The following is a 17,188-nucleotide window of genomic DNA, read 5'->3' on the forward strand; positions in this document are numbered from 1 at the left end:
CTCCAATGCTTTCATTTTATTTTTTGTAGTGCATTTTTACCACTATGTCTCCTCTGTATTTAGCTGGCCCTGCTGTCTTGATGTGTCTCAATCCGTAATGCATCTTCACTCCCTGGTACTCAGGACAACACTGTCATCTGTACATGGTAAAGTGGGCAGAGTACAGCCTGGAGCAGCATTCGAGCCTGAATCTCCTGAGTCCCGTCAGGGGCACAGGGCTGTGTCTGGGATCCCCTGCGCCGAGCCACACTGTCCCTGAGCACCCAGCTGATCACAGCTGCTTTTTTTCTTTCATGCTTTTATTGATTTGCAGTAGATATTCTGTAAATGAGACTATTCCTTGCTTTTGTTCTTGTTTGAACTTGCAGAGCCTAAAATTCCAGGTGAATGGTTTACCTTGCTTTGGCAAGTCACTGGGGGCAGGCTGGAGGAGAAAAGGATGGATCAAGGTATTTTGGATAATGCTTTTGAACAGCGTGTAGTTGAGGTAGCATTTTCGAGTCCTACCCTTGTTTGTGTGGCAGAATTGCAATGTCCTGTGCTTTACAGTAATTTGGGGTGGAGCATCACCATTTCAGAGCAATTCATGCTCAGCATTGCAGGCTCTGGCAGGATCGATATGTGGCATTTACAGTCTTTCCAAGAGCAGCTTCAGCCTCCCAGTTTGACTACCAGTGCTTTAGGGGATGGCCTTAAACCAGGCAGAACAGGCACCCAGCAGCGGATGTTTAGCAAAGGCTTGTGAGAGTGCCACGTCCAGTATCACCAGCAGCCGTGCAGAAACCCAAATCCGTCAGACCGTCCTCTCCTTTGCCTTCTCCAGCGTAGTCACTCCACCAGAGGAGGAAGTTAGAGAGTTTGAAGTGATTTCTCGCAGAGCCTGGGGTAGGTGGTTAGCACTTTACTGCACGAGGTTACGCTGTTGATGGGTTTGACTGCGCAGGGGTCTGCTCACAGCCAGGTGCAGGAATGGTGTCGGCAGCTCGTGGCACCTCTCATCTCTTGCTTTCTCTGTAAAATGTTCCAGTGTTTCTTCCCGCTTCCTTTTTGCTTGCCAGCTGAGATGGGGAGGAGGCATCTTTGCTGCAGGAGGAGGAATGTGGTGTTACCGCATTGCTGAGCGGTAACAGGGTAAGGGCAGGCACACCCAGAGCTGCGGGCACACCTCAGCGGAGGCGGAAGCTTGAGCCAATGTTTCACGTACTGTAGCCTAAGGGACAATATTTTTTTCCAGCTCTGTGTGTACCCTTTCTCTGAGCTCCTGATCCTCAGCTTGCACGCACCTGTGTCGCTCAGCAGGAGGACGGGGAGGTAGGTAGCACACACAGCAAAGCAACAGGAGCAAAGATTCGGAGTCATCTGACGTGGTCTGCTGAGCCCCCCCGCCAGCAGGGCAGAGGATGTGATTTTGGGGTCGTTTCAGTAAAGCAAATGGAAAAGGCTTGATGTAAATTTTCCTGAGGATGAAAAACTGCGGTTTAGCTGAAACGCAGCACGTGAGCGGTGCCTGGGAGCCTGTGTGGGGGGTGGGGTTCGCGTCGCTGTGTGCAAGCTTCTGAGCTGCACTCCCAGCTGCATTCGCTGAACAGTTGTTAGTTTCAACAGGTTTGTTAAAAATTTGTTATTTTGCTGGCATAGTAAAAAACAAAACCCACTTATGATACTGTTTCCATTAACACTAATGTAAAGTAACAGTGACCGCTGAAAAGTGTCAAGTGCAAGAGAGCTCCCCTCTGAGAGGGGAGAAGGGCTCCTCACCAGTTGGGCATGCAGCTGGGGGTCTGGCTCTTCCACACACTCCCAGGCTGGTATTGGAAACTATCCTGGTGCGATAAACGGAGTCCTTTTGGAAATCTTGGCACTTTTTTAGGTACTAGACAAGAATTACGTTTCTTAAAAAATTTGACAACTCTTTGACTTCTTTCACAGCTGGTGAGTTCACAGGATTGCGTTTTGTAGATAATCCTCAAGATCATCTTACATAGTTTGTGTTTTGAGGAATTCCAGTACTGCAGACAGGAGAGGGGCTGCGCGACAGAGTCTGCCTGCAAAGCCCAGCTGCTGCGCTCGAGGTCGCCTTCAGGCTGAAGTCTGATGTGTGAATACACAGTGTGATTATAACTCGTGGTCATCCCTAATTAGGCTTTAAATGATGAAGTTTAGGTGCTGATAGCGGTGCTGCCTTGTCAAGACAATGCTAAGCACGATACGCAAAACCTGTCTGAGAGGGTGGGTAAACATTTGGGTATATCGCCCGATGCCGAGCCGTGCGGTGGCTCTGGAGGGAGCTGGTTTCAAGCTGACTTGGCGATGTCCCAGCGGTGGCCATGTGAGCCCCAGGTGGGGTTACCTATAGATGGGCTTTCACTTGCTGGTTACCTGCAGAGCAGCTGGTTCACGCTGCCGTCATCCTTGTCTGAAGTCATTTATGTCCGCGGCCGTGCACCCTGCCTGGGAGCTGTCATGAGTTATACAGTAACTGGGTGTGTATGTCTGAAGATCCCTGAATCACTCCCTTTATCATTACTGCACCCACAGGCACCTTCTCTCCCAGGTGAGGCAGCTGCGTGTTAAAAGCTGGGAGAGGAGAGAGCCAGCGCTCAGAGGGCTCTTGCGGTTGCAGACTGGCTGCCGGGTGGCGTGGGCTCACGCAGGGAAGAGGGCAGGTGAGGTTTCTGGCTGCTGGGGGTGTGCTGGCAGCTCTGCCTCCCCTGGACTCTCCTGCAGGGCTTCTCTGCAGGAGACACTTACTCTGCAGTGATTTTTACGGGTTTCTTTTCATAGAACAAGACTTTGGGCCATCGTGTGCGCTGGCGAGTTTTGATCTGGAATCAATTCTGGAAACGCAGGGCAAAGGGTGGGGCTGGAGAACAGAAAGTGCAGCATGCCCGGGAAGAGGTGGCTGTGGGGGTGTGTATGGGGGGTGTGTGCGTGCGTGTGTGTGTGTGTGGACACTCGTTAGGGCTTTGGTTCTAGCTGTGCACTGCGACCTGGCATCGGCACCATCCCCCTGCCCGTTGTGGATCATAGTGCTGGGGGCTGCGGCTTCTCAGTGTCCCTGGGGAACCAGGCAGTCAGAAATTACACCTCTGCTGAGAGTGAGGTGCTGTGCTGGTACCTGTGGTTCACCTCAGCAATAACATAAAGATCCAAAGATAGTGTTTGGGGAACAGGGCAATCTCTTATACACTTCAGGAGAGTCTTGTGCATGCTTCATGAGTTAGATGAAAAGCTGGGATTCTTTGTACGTTAAAACCAAATACGGTCTGAGCATCTGATTTTCCTCTTCATTATTCTTGATTTTGCACCCATGTTATTCTGTTGTAGATCAATTAAAAGTATCTCCCTGTAAACTGAGAAGGAACGTGAAGGACCTGGACTGAGCTTTAGACTGGCATTTTCTGCTCGTTTTTGCTCATGCTGCTAATTCTTCCCTAGGCGTGTCCTTGCTGGTATGGAGTCTCTCTGCCAGATTTGGCCGTGGACATTATTTGTCCTCCTGGGTAAGACTCGCCATACAGTGTTTCTAAAAGGATATGGGGGAGGCTGACTAAATAGAAATGCTGCTAATGTAAGCTTTGTATTAGTAGCAGTATTGTGGCAGCAGCTGGGAGACTGGTATTTGATGATAGTGCTGGTGTTTGGCAAAAGGCTGCTCTCTGTCCTGAGCAACCAGCTGTATGGCTGGCTATATAGGTAAACAGGGAACACCAAACAGGGCTGTTCAGTACGATGGGCAGGGAACTGAGCATCCCTGCAGCCCAAATACGGGTCATGGCAAAGAAGAGTTTCAGAAATAACCGTTAGTACAAAGCACTTTAAAAGTGCCTTTTTCTTATTAAAAATAAAGGTAATTCAGGAGCAAAATACCTTTGTCCTTTTTGGCATATGCATTTTGTAGGTTTGTCCCAACCATGCCCTTGCAGTTGGTCTGTTGTAGAAAACAGCAGACATGCTGGTTGATGGCTGTGTGCCACCCTCACTCAACCCCAAGCCCTGTTTTCCTGCCCTTCCAGCTGCCCCGCGGCTGCTGGGCGCACAGCAAGCCTGCTCCCAGGCAGCCTGCTACCCCGCCGCCGGAGACCTCCTGCTGGGACGAGCCCATCACCTGAGAGCCTCCTCCACTTGTGGCCTCACCAAGCCCGAGACATACTGCACGCCCCACGGAGAGGTACGTCCACCTCCTCCCTCCGCCCTCCTAAACCTCACGTAGGGATGCTAATGCCTTTACCTGTCCCTATCCTTCCTACCCTTTTGCAGGGATGTGTTTCACCTATTTCAGGTATTTATCCCCTTTCCAACCGTGTTGGGTCATTGCACCATCTGTGGTGTCCTCTTGAGCCCTGGTAGCTCCTCCATCCCCATGGTAGGGAAGAGGAGCTGAGCGTGAACATGGTAGCAGGGAAAGGGCAGCAAAGCTCGGGTGTGAAGCAGTGGGGGCAAAGTGGAAGCTTTTGCATCCAAAATATCCCAAGCCTTCCTATCTCCAGGCTTTTTAGTTATCAACTAAACTCATATTTCACTTGTCAAAAATGGGAACGTTTCAGGCCTTTCACAAAGACTTGGAAAAGCTTCTGAACCAAACAACTGTTTTCAATTGTGCTGGTTGTGCGGGGGCAGGAGATCGTGCTGGGGAGGATAACGTTTCAGCCAGCTGCGGGTTCCCAGGCTCCAAAGCTGCCACCGAATCAGAGTAAGGGTTCAAGGATAAGCCTGCCTGAGCACAGAGCTGAAAACGCTACAGAGGTGAGGTCCCTGCCGTGAGCGCTTCCTGAAGCCTTTCTCTGTCGGTCTGGCAATATTAACCCCGTAACTGCTGTGGGAGGAGCTCAAAAGGGAGTGGGTTCAATGCAGGATGGGCAAAAAGGGTCTTGGAAGAGATGCTTTAGAGGGAAGGAAATGGCAGACCTCTGGTGAGGCAGTGTTTTCTACAGTGAAATCCAGCTCGAGTGAGTCAGTATTCTTCTGGTTTTAATTCCCTTTCAAGTTGAAAGGCCAAGATGTGGCAGTAAGCGCGTATGTTGCAGAGCTGGTGTTCTCGCTGGGCTGGAGAGATTTTTGCTCCTCTGTGGGCTCAGGGATGGCTGGGAGCTCTTGGTTGGTGTGAAACTGGGGCAGCTCCCTGGCCCGGGCGGGTATATGCATCACGTCCTCCTGGATGCTGGGCTGGCTGCAGCATCTGTCCTCTGTCAGGTCCTTTTCCAGGCTGACAGTTGTGGTCAGGCATTTCCTCCATTCAAGCTCTCACTTTTTTCAGAGCTGCTTTGCTGCTCCCAGGCAGCAGGGCTGTTTGCTCGCCTCCCCAGCAAACCCCTGCTGCTTCTCAAGGGTGCTGTGGCCCGTGGACAGGAAAAAAAGCAAGCAATTATTTCTGCTCTGGCTTAATTTTTTTTTGTCTTCCCAATTTCTGTTTATACTTGAGGAAAATTGTATATAAATGTACTTCTGAAATCTTCACTTAACATTGACTTTTGGCAGTGACTTTTGCTTGAAGAGGAGGCTTGTACTGTGGGAAGCGAGGGTCTTCAAAACCTTGATTAAGCTGGATGTCCTAATACCAGCTGGAGCGGACTCATTATTCCCTTTGCCTGGCCTTGAGAGATCACTGAAGGGCCTTCAGTTGTGATCATCTGCATCACTTGTAATCTTTGAAGTGGAGACTGGGTGTCTCTCTGATGGCTGTGATATACCTCGAGCAGAAATGATCCATCTGGTGCAGAATTAGCAAGTGAGGTCTTGTTGGCGGTACTGCAGAGGAAGGCAGACAGCAAGATTGCAGCTCTTCTAGTCTTCAAGCCCCTAAACTATTCAGTTTTTGTATTCCTTATACCTTGCCTTACAAGTACCAGGGTTAAAAGGGATATGAAACAATTAACACTGATATGTTAAGTTGGATTCTCCAATTCTAGCTTTGGGAATGGGGTCTTTGCTTCCTTACTGCCTGCATATATGTGATCTTCTCTTTTACTGAAATGAGAGATGTGGTGTTACTGCTAGCAAATTCCTCAAAGACTCTTATTTCTGTTCTGTAGTGGTAATGGCTAATGGGAGTTATGAGTACACCAGCTCCTATCTTTGCAGGAGAAATCCCTATGCGATAAATATTTTTTCCTCCCTTTTTCTACTTCCCTAATTTAAGCAAAAATTAATCCCCTGAACTCAATCTTCCTATTCCCATCCCATAAAAAGTAAGCACGTTTAATTTATTGACTCTTATGACTTTTTTCTGTTACATGTCTTGCTCTTGTTTTGTTGCCAAATAGGTACAAATTTGGAGTCTGTTTTGCAATCTCAGCAGAGGGCATGGGATGAGGGGTTGCTCTCGCTGCCTGCTGGTGCCCTCGTGCCAGCTGGCAGGCGCACGCTGTCTGGCCCCGCTGCCAGCCCGTGCTGGCCCCAGGGTGCTCTTTTGCAATTCTGGTAGGTCACTCGCTGTGGGCATCGATTTCAGCCTCTGCTCCATTGTCTGCTCCGGCTCCAAATCCCTCTAACCTTTAAACTTTGCACTACCGATTGCTCCACTCCTTGGCTGTAGGCTGTCTAGTGAAATCCAAGAGGGACGGTCAGCATTGGCATTTATAGCGCAGGGGACTGCAGTGATGATTAGAAAAGTGATGGGGGGTGGAAACCAGGCAGACCAATAACACCATACGTGCACTTAGCGCTTGGGAAATGGCTGTTCGAGTCATCAGGGAAAGTAAAAGCAAGAGGGGAAACTGAAAATAGAAAAATAGGTGAGCCTGGATTTGGAGTTGTAAAGGTGCTGATATGTGTGGAAAGACTCTCATTGACCGAGGTGTGATTCAAGGCCCAGTTAACTCATCTCTCTATTTAAATGCAAAGTATAGCACTTTGATAGGAATATGGAGTAGCTCACACTGCCTAGCTCTACCCAAGGGAAGGCACAGCGTAGCTTTCACACGGATTAGCAGGTTCCCGGTCCCCTCGCCTGGCCAGCCCTCCTGAGTGACAGCATGAGGGCTTGTGCACGCCTTTGGCTCTTTGCCTCGCCGCTGGAAGCAGCGGTACCTGCGCCGTGGGGTGTTCTCACCCAGCAAGGTTAACACTGCTCTGGAGGGAGAGCACTTCTTTCCTCCAGGCTTGTGCAATGCTTTCAGCATAAAGACATATTCAGAACTAGAAAACAGCTACAGACTTTTCTGGATGTTTTATTAATTTTGAAGAGTACCCAAAGCACCCTGCACATCGCTGTGAAATCTTTTGCCAAAGAATAGGCAAGAGAGGAATGAAGTTGGGTGTCCTTGTGCTTGTGTTGCTGCTCTGTTTCCTGCATCCTACAGTGGAGCAGCTTGTGTGTGTGGTGACTACATGGATCCTCACGCCCTGACCCTGGGAGACTTTGGATATTAAAATGTTGTTCGCATAAGTTCAAGGACCAAGATTTTCTGCCTGCTCTCACCTGCTTTTCATGGGCACTTGGCGGATGTGAGCAACGAAGGGTGGCAAGTCACCTTTACCACCCCTTGTGTCAGTGGTGACATGGGGTCATCCAGATAGGGATCGAGGGGAGAGGTACCGGAGAAGCCTAATCCCTAAATGAGTTAGCGGCAGGGCAGTGTGAGCCTGTTGGGCAGGAGAGCTCCTGGTGTGGCAGAGGATTCCTCCTGCTGACGGAGGGTCGCAGCTGCCTGGCAGGGGTTGGTCTGCAGCATCTCTCCCTGTGGTGTCTCAGCACTCAGTTGTCTTTGGCTGCTTCCAAAAATACAGGCCAGTGTCTGTGAAAGAGAATATGTGCAAGACTAGTGCTTCTGTCTGCCTTATTGCTACCGTCTGATGGTTACATCTGCTTGCCCGCCTGCATGAGTTGGTCAGGGAGCTCAGTACTGATCCAAAACACGCTGCCTGCCGGGTGCTTCAGTGGGCCCTAGGCATGTTGGGACAGGGGAGAGCATGTTGGAAAGCCACTGTGCCTCCCAGCTCATTTGCTTTCCAGACCCACGTCATCAGTCAAACTCAAGTCTTTTACACAGAAAAATGCATCCATGAAATCGTGAAATAACTGTGGTCAGATGGGACTGCAGGAGATCCAACCCCCTGCTCAAAGCAGGGCTTCTAGTTTTAGGTATTGCTTCATAATGTCGAGGGTTTGCACTGAATAGTTTGTATTCCAGACCTGTTGAAGGTGATATGGGGCTGCTCTGTGCTTATCTCATCTTATTCTGGCATTCAGACACACCCTGCTCTTCCCTGCAGGGATATGTCCCTACCTGTAGTGAATGTGCAGAAGAAATAGCCTATTTCCCTTTTTTTTTTTTCCTCCTCCACCTCCCTTCTCTGTATCTTCTTTTGCCACACAACTGCAAATTGATACATATGCTGAGAGACATCACGTCATTCTCTCGCAGACAAGTTGCAGAGGCAATAGGACCGCGGTGATGCGTGCGGGGTGTGGAGATAAGCTGGTGCAGCATGGGTTTTGCAGACTGTCATCCTGGCAGATTTTAAATGAAGTTTCAGTGAGGGGAGATGATGTGAGAACAGACGGGGTGAGGAAAACAGGCACCCACGTGCTTGCTTTTAAGCAAGAGAAATGAACTTCGTTTCCTTAAACACCATACCTAGGATGTTTGTCCAGCTTGCGTCTTCTCCCCTATCTCCGCTGTCACCTCTGAATTTGGGGGTCACTGGTAAAACCAAGCTGAGGGTCAGAGCCCTCTATTTGTGTTTTGAGCATAACCTCAGAGCTCACTTCCCAGTGTCACTTCTGACTGGCCAAGCAAGGATGTGACATTAGATGTTATGGCTAAGAGATTATCTTTCAAAATCGCAGCGCAGTCCAGTTTCGCAAACACCAATTGCTCACTGAGAAGTTTAGCCACGCCGGCATAACCATGGGTAACTTCTAACATGTTGTCCCATGGAAAATGTATAGAGTACTTCACAGGCAAGACGAGCCCAGCTCTGTGAGCCTGGTGTAGCGATGTCCTACGGCTAGTGTTAACAGGGAATGAAAATGGGTTGGAATAGAGAATTGCATAACTTGGCTTTAACAGGTGCTTTTGTTCCTAGGGTAACTTCTTCTTGCTGCCCGCCCTATTTCTTAATAACCCTCAATTTCTCTGTATGCATATAAATTCCCACTGCCTTCCAGATTGTCCCCAAATAAACTTGGAACAGTAATTACTGTCCCTATACAATATTAATTGTGCAAAACCACGCAAGGCTCTCATATGGGAGGCTGCGTGCCAGGAGCCTGACTGACACAGTGCCTCTCACTGACATGGAGCTGGGTTAAACGCAGGACCACCAAGGTCTCCGCAGCTACGAAAGGTCTTCATTTCATGACTGGAGAGAAGCAGCTTCCCAGTTTTGCTGATGAATAACTTCAGTTTATTTTGGGTTGTGCACCTATGCCAGGAGGTTTTATTTCAAGGGCTCTCTATTCATTAAAATGGCAGCTAGAGTTACTTAAAATACTTTGGTCTGAGTCCATCAGCTTAAAATTGTTTGTGGTTTTCTGCCCATGCATGAGTGGGGAAGCATGGGAGGCTGACCAGCAACTGGTTCACAAGGTCAGAGCAGGAGGAGAAGAGCAGCAAAAACCCGCAGCAGAGCTGCGGAGAGCGCACGGGCGAGGGCAGGGTCTGCACCCGTGTCCCTGCACACACCGTGCAGAAGTGTCCCAGGTGCGTGACGTAATATACGGGCATTTTTACAATACCTGGTTGTTCTTCTACATGGATTCCCCCCCCCCCAATTAATTCCAAAAAAAGAACGGTTTATTCTCAACGCGCTAGCTTTTCCTCTAAAACAACTGCCTTCCAAATTACCTTTCAAAAAGCTGGAAGGAATTTCCTTTAATTTCTGAACCTCCCTAACCCGTATTTTGGGTGACTCTTAAGAGTAGGTTGGAGGTGCAGAGGGGGGTTGGTGGTTTCCATGCAGACCTACAACTACTTTTGCCTTCCTGTAGACCTTTTCAGCCCCACATGCCATACCTACTCAAACACGTACCGATTCTCTTTTGCTGCAGCAGTACGTGGGCTGGGGCCTTTGGTGCCTGGCAGGGGGGGACGACGTGTTGGAAAGCCAGGGCTGGGGCTGCCCCAGGGTTCAGTGACCCAGCTTAGACCGTGACCTCTTCATTTCCAATTGTCACGTACTCCCGCAGCCCTGGTCTATTCCTGGCAAGCCCAGCTCTGAGGGATCTACTGAGTCTGTCGCTATGCTGGTAAAAAAAGAAGGGGAGAGCTGGGGAAAGGTGTGCGCTTGGTGAATCTCCCCCCAGCCCGGTGCTGGACTGTCATTTTTAGTAATTCCCTCTGCCCCGAGGAACTTTGAGACACATAGTCACAGTCAGTAATAGCAAATCCTCCTGTTGTGCAATAGAGGGATTTCACAATTTGATCGAAGGATGTGAAATGAATTTTGCTTCCAGTGTTAATTTTAGCCTTAATTAAAAAGCTGGGGGGGGAAAAAAAGGCAAAGATTTTTGCACCGAGCATAGCCCCCGGGCTGCATGGGGAGGGTCGGTCTCACAGACAGTTTAAGCTTCATTTTTACTTAGCGACGCATTTCAAGTGTGGCTGCAGCTTCATTGCCAACATTGAATTGTAGCTACTAGAAGGCACTTGTGTCTCTGGCTGTGTGAATGGTCTAATAAGTATGCATGAATCACTCCTAATGAATAATTTAGCCGAGATTAACCTTTCCCCTTGCAGAAAGCCTGCCTTCTCCCTTTGCTAATCACAGTCAGAACTGTTGTGAAGTTTAATCATTATTGGGAATTGTTCACTAGGTTATTTCTGTGGATAATTCCCGTAGCTTCCTGACAATTTGCTGCTAGTAGTCATTATCTGAAATGAGTTCTTCTGCCTGGGCCCCGATTATATTATTTCTCATTCTTACTGGCAGAGCCAGGAGGAGTTGGTAGAGCCAGGGAAATTGCATGATTATATATTTTGCATTCTCTGTTTGCTTACTCTGCAATATTGTTATAAATATTGTAGTTAGCCAACTCCTGTTCTGGGATATTTATAGACAGAGAACATAAAGACTGTGGCAAATATTATGGAAACAGATCAGTTTTAAGTGAGGATCTCTCCTCAATATCTGCCCAGCTGCTGAAAGGTTCCCAGGTCCGGGGGCAGAGCGGAGTCAGGTCTGGGCTTTGTTAGGAACTAAACCAACCCACGATCCGAGCTCACATCTGTCTGCTGCTGCCCGGCCACCTCGCCGTGTGCCATCTGCTCCCGGGGCGTCAGCACGGCCATGGGCTGGGAGAACTGCCGGGCGGCTTTGCCTCTGGTGCGGTACCAGTTAGGGCTTTGTTCAAAGGCAGCCTATGCCTCGTGTGGTTTTGTGCGAGAGCAAGCAAAAAGGTAACTCTGGACAGAGTTTCCCATGAATTTTTCTTTAAATTAAAATAAAAAAAAGGTAGTTCTTATGAAGCTGAGTCCTTTTTTGTAGAAATAAGAGTCTTGGCTGACTTAGGTGCACCTGTTTCAGGAGTAAGGAAATATGTGTAAACTGTGGATTAATCTTTTAAAGGGGAAACCAGAAATCTTGGTGCCACCGTGCCTCCCTGGCCACCACCTCCCGCTGCCTTTCCGAGGCATGGATCTCTCCCAACCCCAGCTTGTGTGTAGGGTCGTGTTTGGGTTGGAATCGGCTCATTTGTTTAAGTATCAGATGGGGAGATTTTAGCACAGAGGTGGATATAAAGTGCTTCTTGTCACTTATCACCCAATGTCTCTGCTCTGCCATGGAAAGCTGATCTCATCACTGGGGTCCAAAGATGCCCATGCCTCTGCTGTCACCTTGTGCCACCCCAGGGACTGCCAGCCCTCATGGCGGGGTATCCCATTACCTTCCCAGTGTCAGATGTTAGACCTTGTGCCAGACGTGCTCTCCTCCTCCCCCAAACCCGCTTTCCTCCCAGGACAACCTTTCTGAGCCGCCCTGCCCCGCACCGCCAAGGCCAGCACCTGCCATCACTGGCAAACACTGTTCTTGATCTTCCCCAATTTCTCGGGCTTTGGGATGTGTCGGTGTGAAGCGCATGTCCCACTGCTCCATTTGGGAGGCTACTTTACTGCTCGGGCCACTGACAACTTCAATTTCTAGTTGAAATGTTTCACGTCACTTTTGCTTTTGGGACAGCATTATCTGCAGCCCCTTGTGTTTGCTCTGCTCTGAGCGTAGCTGGTATCAAGCGCTTCGGATGGGGCCTCCCCGTGTCCCCCGTGGGATGCTGCTGCGGGCTCTGTCGTCACCTGCTATTTTAACATCCCTCTGGGACCTGCCCTTCCCCACCTTGGCCTCACCTGAGTGTCTCTGCCCCCGTTTTGCGGTGGCCCTTGCCCAGCCTGCTTGCCCACCCTGTGCCTGCCTCTCCTCTTGGCGCATGTCCAGACCTTCCCTGTTCCCTGTCTCTTGCTCAATCTCCTTCCTGCTGCTTTCTACACATTTCTGAGCCTACTCGTGTGCCACACGGACCCAGAGGCCCCATGTTAGTGGCTGCACAGAGCGTTGCTTGGTTAGTCAAAATTTGGACATTTGTTTGCTCCTCGGGGACCCTGTTTTCTCCTGTCCCTGCGTTCCCGTGCTACATCTCTGTTTGCTCCTTGAATTACTTGCTCAAGTGAAGGGCTGAACTTTGAGCCACTCGACTTCCCACCCGCTGACTTCTCACCCGCCGAGCTGTTTGCTCCTGCTCTGCTCCCAGGGGAGAGCGCAGGGGGGGCAAGCATCACCCGGGGCTTTTGGATGCGAGAGAAAGGCCTTTCTGTTCCCCCAAACAGCCCCTCGGCTGTGTGGAAAAGGCAAACTGGTCCTGAAAAGCTGCAAAGAACTTTCTATCAAGTGTTGTCATTGTGGAAAACGGGGTTTGCTTAAAAAAAGGCTTTTTTTTTTTTTATGGTTTGCCAAAAATGGGCTTTAGTCAAAAGCATTTTGGTTTTAGTTTTTAGTCCATAAACCCAAGTTGTGTTTTTTAATGGGGTGTGAAGGGGACCACTTGAGTCCTGCATATCATTAGTCTTATTGATCGTGGTTCTTCAGATCTCTAATAAACCACCTTTACTGATGCCGTTTGTTCCTCGGCGAGTCCACGCTGCACTCGGGCCCCTCACCTTTGGGCTCTGCTGGGGGGTCTTTCCCTCCATCCGAGCCGGGACGGTTGCTTCCACGTGCCCTTTCTCTTCCAGTGGAGCATGAGATGCTGCAGGTGCGACTCGCGGCTGCCGCACACCTACAACGGGCACCGCGTGGAGAACGTCCTGTCCTCCGCCGGGCACTCGCGCTGGTGGCAGTCCCAGAGTGGTGAGTACCGGCTGGGCGCGTTGGGGTCCCCTCGTGACACTGCAGCTCCGGGCCACCGGCAATAAACAGCATGAGGGGAAGAGGAGGAGGTGTTGAACTCAATAGATTGGAAGGAAAGAAGGAAATAAATGACTTGGCTCAGGCAGCGAAGTGGTTTATTTTCCTGAAGCCCGCAGTCTGCACCTCTGAAGCTGCCTCTCTGTGCCCGCAGGCATCAAGCGCGTCTCTTTGCAGCTGGACCTGGACCAGACGTTCCAGCTCAGCAGCATCCTGCTTCACTTCAGGGTTCGTGTGTAGCATCTCTGCTTGTGAGGAGATCACAGATGACAGTGGATGGGCTCCGCTGGCTCTCCGCGAGATGTGGGGATCTCAGTGCACAGCTCCCTTCGGGATCCTGATAGGAAGGACACCAGGGGCCCCATCCCTCCTTTTTCCCTCTTTTTCATGGCCATTCCCCAGGGCGTTTGGGAGGAGCAGAGCAGGGTGGTGGGTTCCCATCCCACGAATGTCTGCTGAAAAAATCTCCTTGGTGCGGATGTGTACTTTGTGGCTGCAGCAGGGCTGGCCGAGGGGAAGGGGGGACCCAGAAGTTGCTGGTAACTCGCAGGGGAGGGGATTGCTCCAGCAGCCTGCGGAGACCTGAGCCTGAAGGGAGGAGGAGGACAGGCATCCCCAGGATGGGAGGCGGCTGGGGTGTGCCTCGTTACAGATGTGCCTCTTTCCCCGCTCTGCAGTCGCCACTGCCCGCTGCAATGCTGATTGAGCGCTCCACCGACTTCGGCAAGACCTGGGAGGTGTACCAGTACCTGGCCTCTGACTGTGCCACCGCGTTCCCCCACGTTCCCCGGGGCTCCCCCGAGAGCTGGCAGGATGCTCGGTGCCAGGCGCTGCAAGGGCACCCTTTGCACGGGGGCAAGGTAGGATTTGTGGGGTTTTGTGGCAGGGGCTCCCACACGTGCCTGTTCCCCCTGCTGTGACCCTGGGTTCAGGGCGGGCGGTGCAATGCTGCAGAAACACGTGGTGGCTTGGAAGTCTTTTACGTGTGTTACACCTGGCGAGGGATGGAGCCCGTGGGCATCCAGCACTGCTGAGGGGAGTCCTCAGGAGAATTCTTGCTCCTCTGGGAGGAAAGCCCTTGCTGCTTTGTGGCAAGCGAGATGTTATGTTGGTCTTCCTGCGAAATCCTCTACAACTCTGAAGTCTTTTCCCTGTGTTAAGTGATGTTCTGCAGAGGCAGGTCCAGAGCACACGCTGCCCAGAGCATGAGAAGAAAACACCTTGTGTTTCCTGCTTTTTAACTTATCTTTTTTCCTTCTAAGGTGAAATTCAGTGTCCAAGACCTGGCGTCTACCATCACTACCTCTTACAGCCAGACCGTTGATAGTAAGTGACCGGCCTCTTTCATATCTGAGAAAGGGAGAGGGGGATGATGCACCTTGTGGTTCTTCCTACCTGTGATGGAGTGCTGAGCTGGGGTAACCCCGCAGGGGAGCAGGTCCCCTGCAAACAAGGCCTCGAGCTGCATGTTAGACTGCTGCCCTGGTGCCTCCGAGGTGTCAAGGAGCAGTGTTTGGTCTTTGACTCAGCTGCTGCTCTTCGTGCCGATGCCTCTGTCTCTTGCTCTGAGCCTTCCACGCAAATCGCAATGCACTTCTGCAGCTGGTGCCTGGGTGCCTGCTGCCCCCTCACGCCTCTCCTCGGTCCCAAACAGAGCTGGGGCAGTTCACCAACCTGCGGATCAACTTCACTGAGCTCCCCCACATTGCACGCCAGGGCTACCGCTCACCCAGCACCTTCTATGCCGTGACGGAGATGTCTGTGCTGGGGACCTGCTTCTGCCATGGACATGCCAACCGCTGTGCCCCCTCGGGAGACCTGCATGCTGCGGTGAGCATCGGGGTGAAGCGAAAAGCCTAAAGATGAGCTGTGTGGTATCAGGCTCCACCACATGCCCAGGAGTGCTCCTTGGGAGACCTTGGCTGGGATGACCAGTGGTGGGGTGTGGGAATCTTTCCTCTGGCCAGAGGCTGCTCATAATCGTGGGAAACGATGCCTTGTTTTGCCTGCAGCAATGGGGTGGTGGCTGCGAGACAGCAGCCTGTGCTACCCCCACGTAAACCCCCTTTTTGTTTCGGGAAGAAGGTGAGAGGGGCTTTATAAGGAGTTATGAAGCTTGGTGGCTGTGGGAGGTACTGCTCCTGCCAGCACTGGGTCTCTCGGCTGGATGGGGGACACGCGGAAGGTTTCAGCAGGCTCCTTCATGCCCAGGAGGATTTGCCAGTGCAGGTTGTTAGCTGTTGTGGGATTTTCTTGTCCCCAGCTTATGCTTGTCCGCTTTGTCTTGAGCATGGTTGTCCTTGGGTAGGTAGTAGAGGTGGTGGGAATCGTCCTGTCTCTGCGAGTGAGGAGCAGCCCGTCCCTGGTGCTGCAGCAGCCTGGTCTGGGTGCTGGAGTTTCATCGCTGCACGGGGGCAGAAGCCGTCCAGGCATGTGCCGGAAAGGCATCAGGAGGATGAAGCAGCTACCATCCAGGAGAGGTAAAGCGTTGTCTCTGCAGCAGGTCCACGGGCACTGCGTGTGTCAGCACAACACCGCCGGTCCCAACTGCGATCGCTGCGCTGCCCTCTACAACGACCGGCCGTGGGCACCCGCAGAGGACAACGATCCCCACGAGTGCCAGAGTACGGCGAGTGCCTTTCCCTCTCTTCTTCCTGAGGCCTTTCCTAAATCCTCCCTAGCTGTGAGTGATGGGAGCCGGGAGCGAGCTCCAAGAGCTTTTACTGGGACGCTTTGTGGGGCTGGATGTTAACACGGGTGTCTCTGCAAAAGGTGCCCCCGACACGTTTGCACGCAGGGCTTTGCTCTGCAGGGTTGTGGCCGGGCCATGCTGGCTCACGGGCTGCACCAGTGCTCGGCCACGCTGTCCGACTGGTGCCAGTTTCATCCTGGGGTGGTTAGCGGGTGTCACTGTGTCACGCAGGGGACTCGGGCACCCTCTAGTGCCGGAGCCGCTGCTGCCGGAGGGGTTTGCACAGTTGCAGCACTAGCTGGGCCATTTTATTGGGTTTTTTCAGGGTGCAACTGCAATGGTCACTCGACCTCGTGCCACTTTGACCTGGAGCTGTACCGTGCCAGTGGAGGGGCGAGCGGGGGTGTCTGTGACGGCTGCCAGCACAACACTGAAGGCAACAACTGTGAGCGCTGCAAAACTAACTATTTTCGCAACCACCAGCAAGATCTTGCCCATCCTGAAGCCTGTCTGCGTGAGTGCCCAGTTATCCCCCGTAGCACCTTCCTCGGACCCCCCCGTCCGCCCCTCGCACCCCTCAGCAGTGCTGTTTCTTGCGTGTTTCCAGCCTGCGAGTGCGACCCAGACGGCACCGTGCCGGGCTCCATCTGTGACCCGCTGACGGGGCGCTGCATCTGCAAGGAGAACGTACAGGGGGACCGCTGCCACCTCTGCAAGCCGGGGTTCGCCCAGCTGGCCAACTCCAACCCTATGGGGTGCCGCAGTGAGTACACCCTGAGACAACCCCTGCTTCCCGAGGTGCTCCCACCCCACCTCTGCTCTCAGCATCCTTAGTGGCTCTGGAAGGGATGCAGTTCCCAGCCAGCTTTGACTTGGGGTTTCCAAGCCAAAGGCCCATTTTGCAAAGGCTTATAAACCTCCTCGCTCAGGCTCTGGCCTGTCTCAGATATAAGTTTGGCAAAAAGCACAGGGAAGCGGAGTTTGGGGCCTGTGTAGGGCTGTATCCCCTTCTCGAGTGCCTCCCCGGGTGTGCAGGGCTTGGGAAGCCGGAGGCGATGCTGTGCAGGCGAGCGGGGCTGTGCGCAGCAGAGGGCAGCCGTGGCTCGGGTCAGCCCCGGGTCTGCGGCTGGGCGGGGGGGGGGGGGTGGGGCCTCC

The 17,188-nt window shown here is 52.0% G+C and overlaps 1 protein-coding gene across 1 annotated transcript in view; it reads left to right on the top strand.

Moving 5' to 3' along the window:
- The first annotated feature begins 3,454 nt into the window (after positions 1 to 3,454).
- LAMB3 (laminin, beta 3) overlaps positions 3,455 to 17,188 on the top strand; it is a 25,142-nt gene continuing 11,408 nt past the window's right edge. The window contains exons 1-10 of the mRNA XM_009331987.1: positions 3,455 to 3,503; positions 4,017 to 4,171; positions 13,170 to 13,284; positions 13,496 to 13,569; positions 14,019 to 14,201; positions 14,604 to 14,667; positions 14,996 to 15,171; positions 15,845 to 15,965; positions 16,359 to 16,547; positions 16,641 to 16,831. Of these exons, the coding sequence (XP_009330262.1) occupies positions 3,455 to 3,503; positions 4,017 to 4,171; positions 13,170 to 13,284; positions 13,496 to 13,569; positions 14,019 to 14,201; positions 14,604 to 14,667; positions 14,996 to 15,171; positions 15,845 to 15,965; positions 16,359 to 16,547; positions 16,641 to 16,831 (1,317 nt within the window). The remainder of the gene's footprint in view (positions 3,504 to 4,016; positions 4,172 to 13,169; positions 13,285 to 13,495; positions 13,570 to 14,018; positions 14,202 to 14,603; positions 14,668 to 14,995; positions 15,172 to 15,844; positions 15,966 to 16,358; positions 16,548 to 16,640; positions 16,832 to 17,188) is intronic.

Source organism: Pygoscelis adeliae, unplaced genomic scaffold (assembly GCF_000699105.1).
Source record: "Pygoscelis adeliae isolate BGI_AS28 unplaced genomic scaffold, ASM69910v1 Scaffold189, whole genome shotgun sequence".
NCBI lineage: Eukaryota > Metazoa > Chordata > Aves > Sphenisciformes > Spheniscidae > Pygoscelis > Pygoscelis adeliae.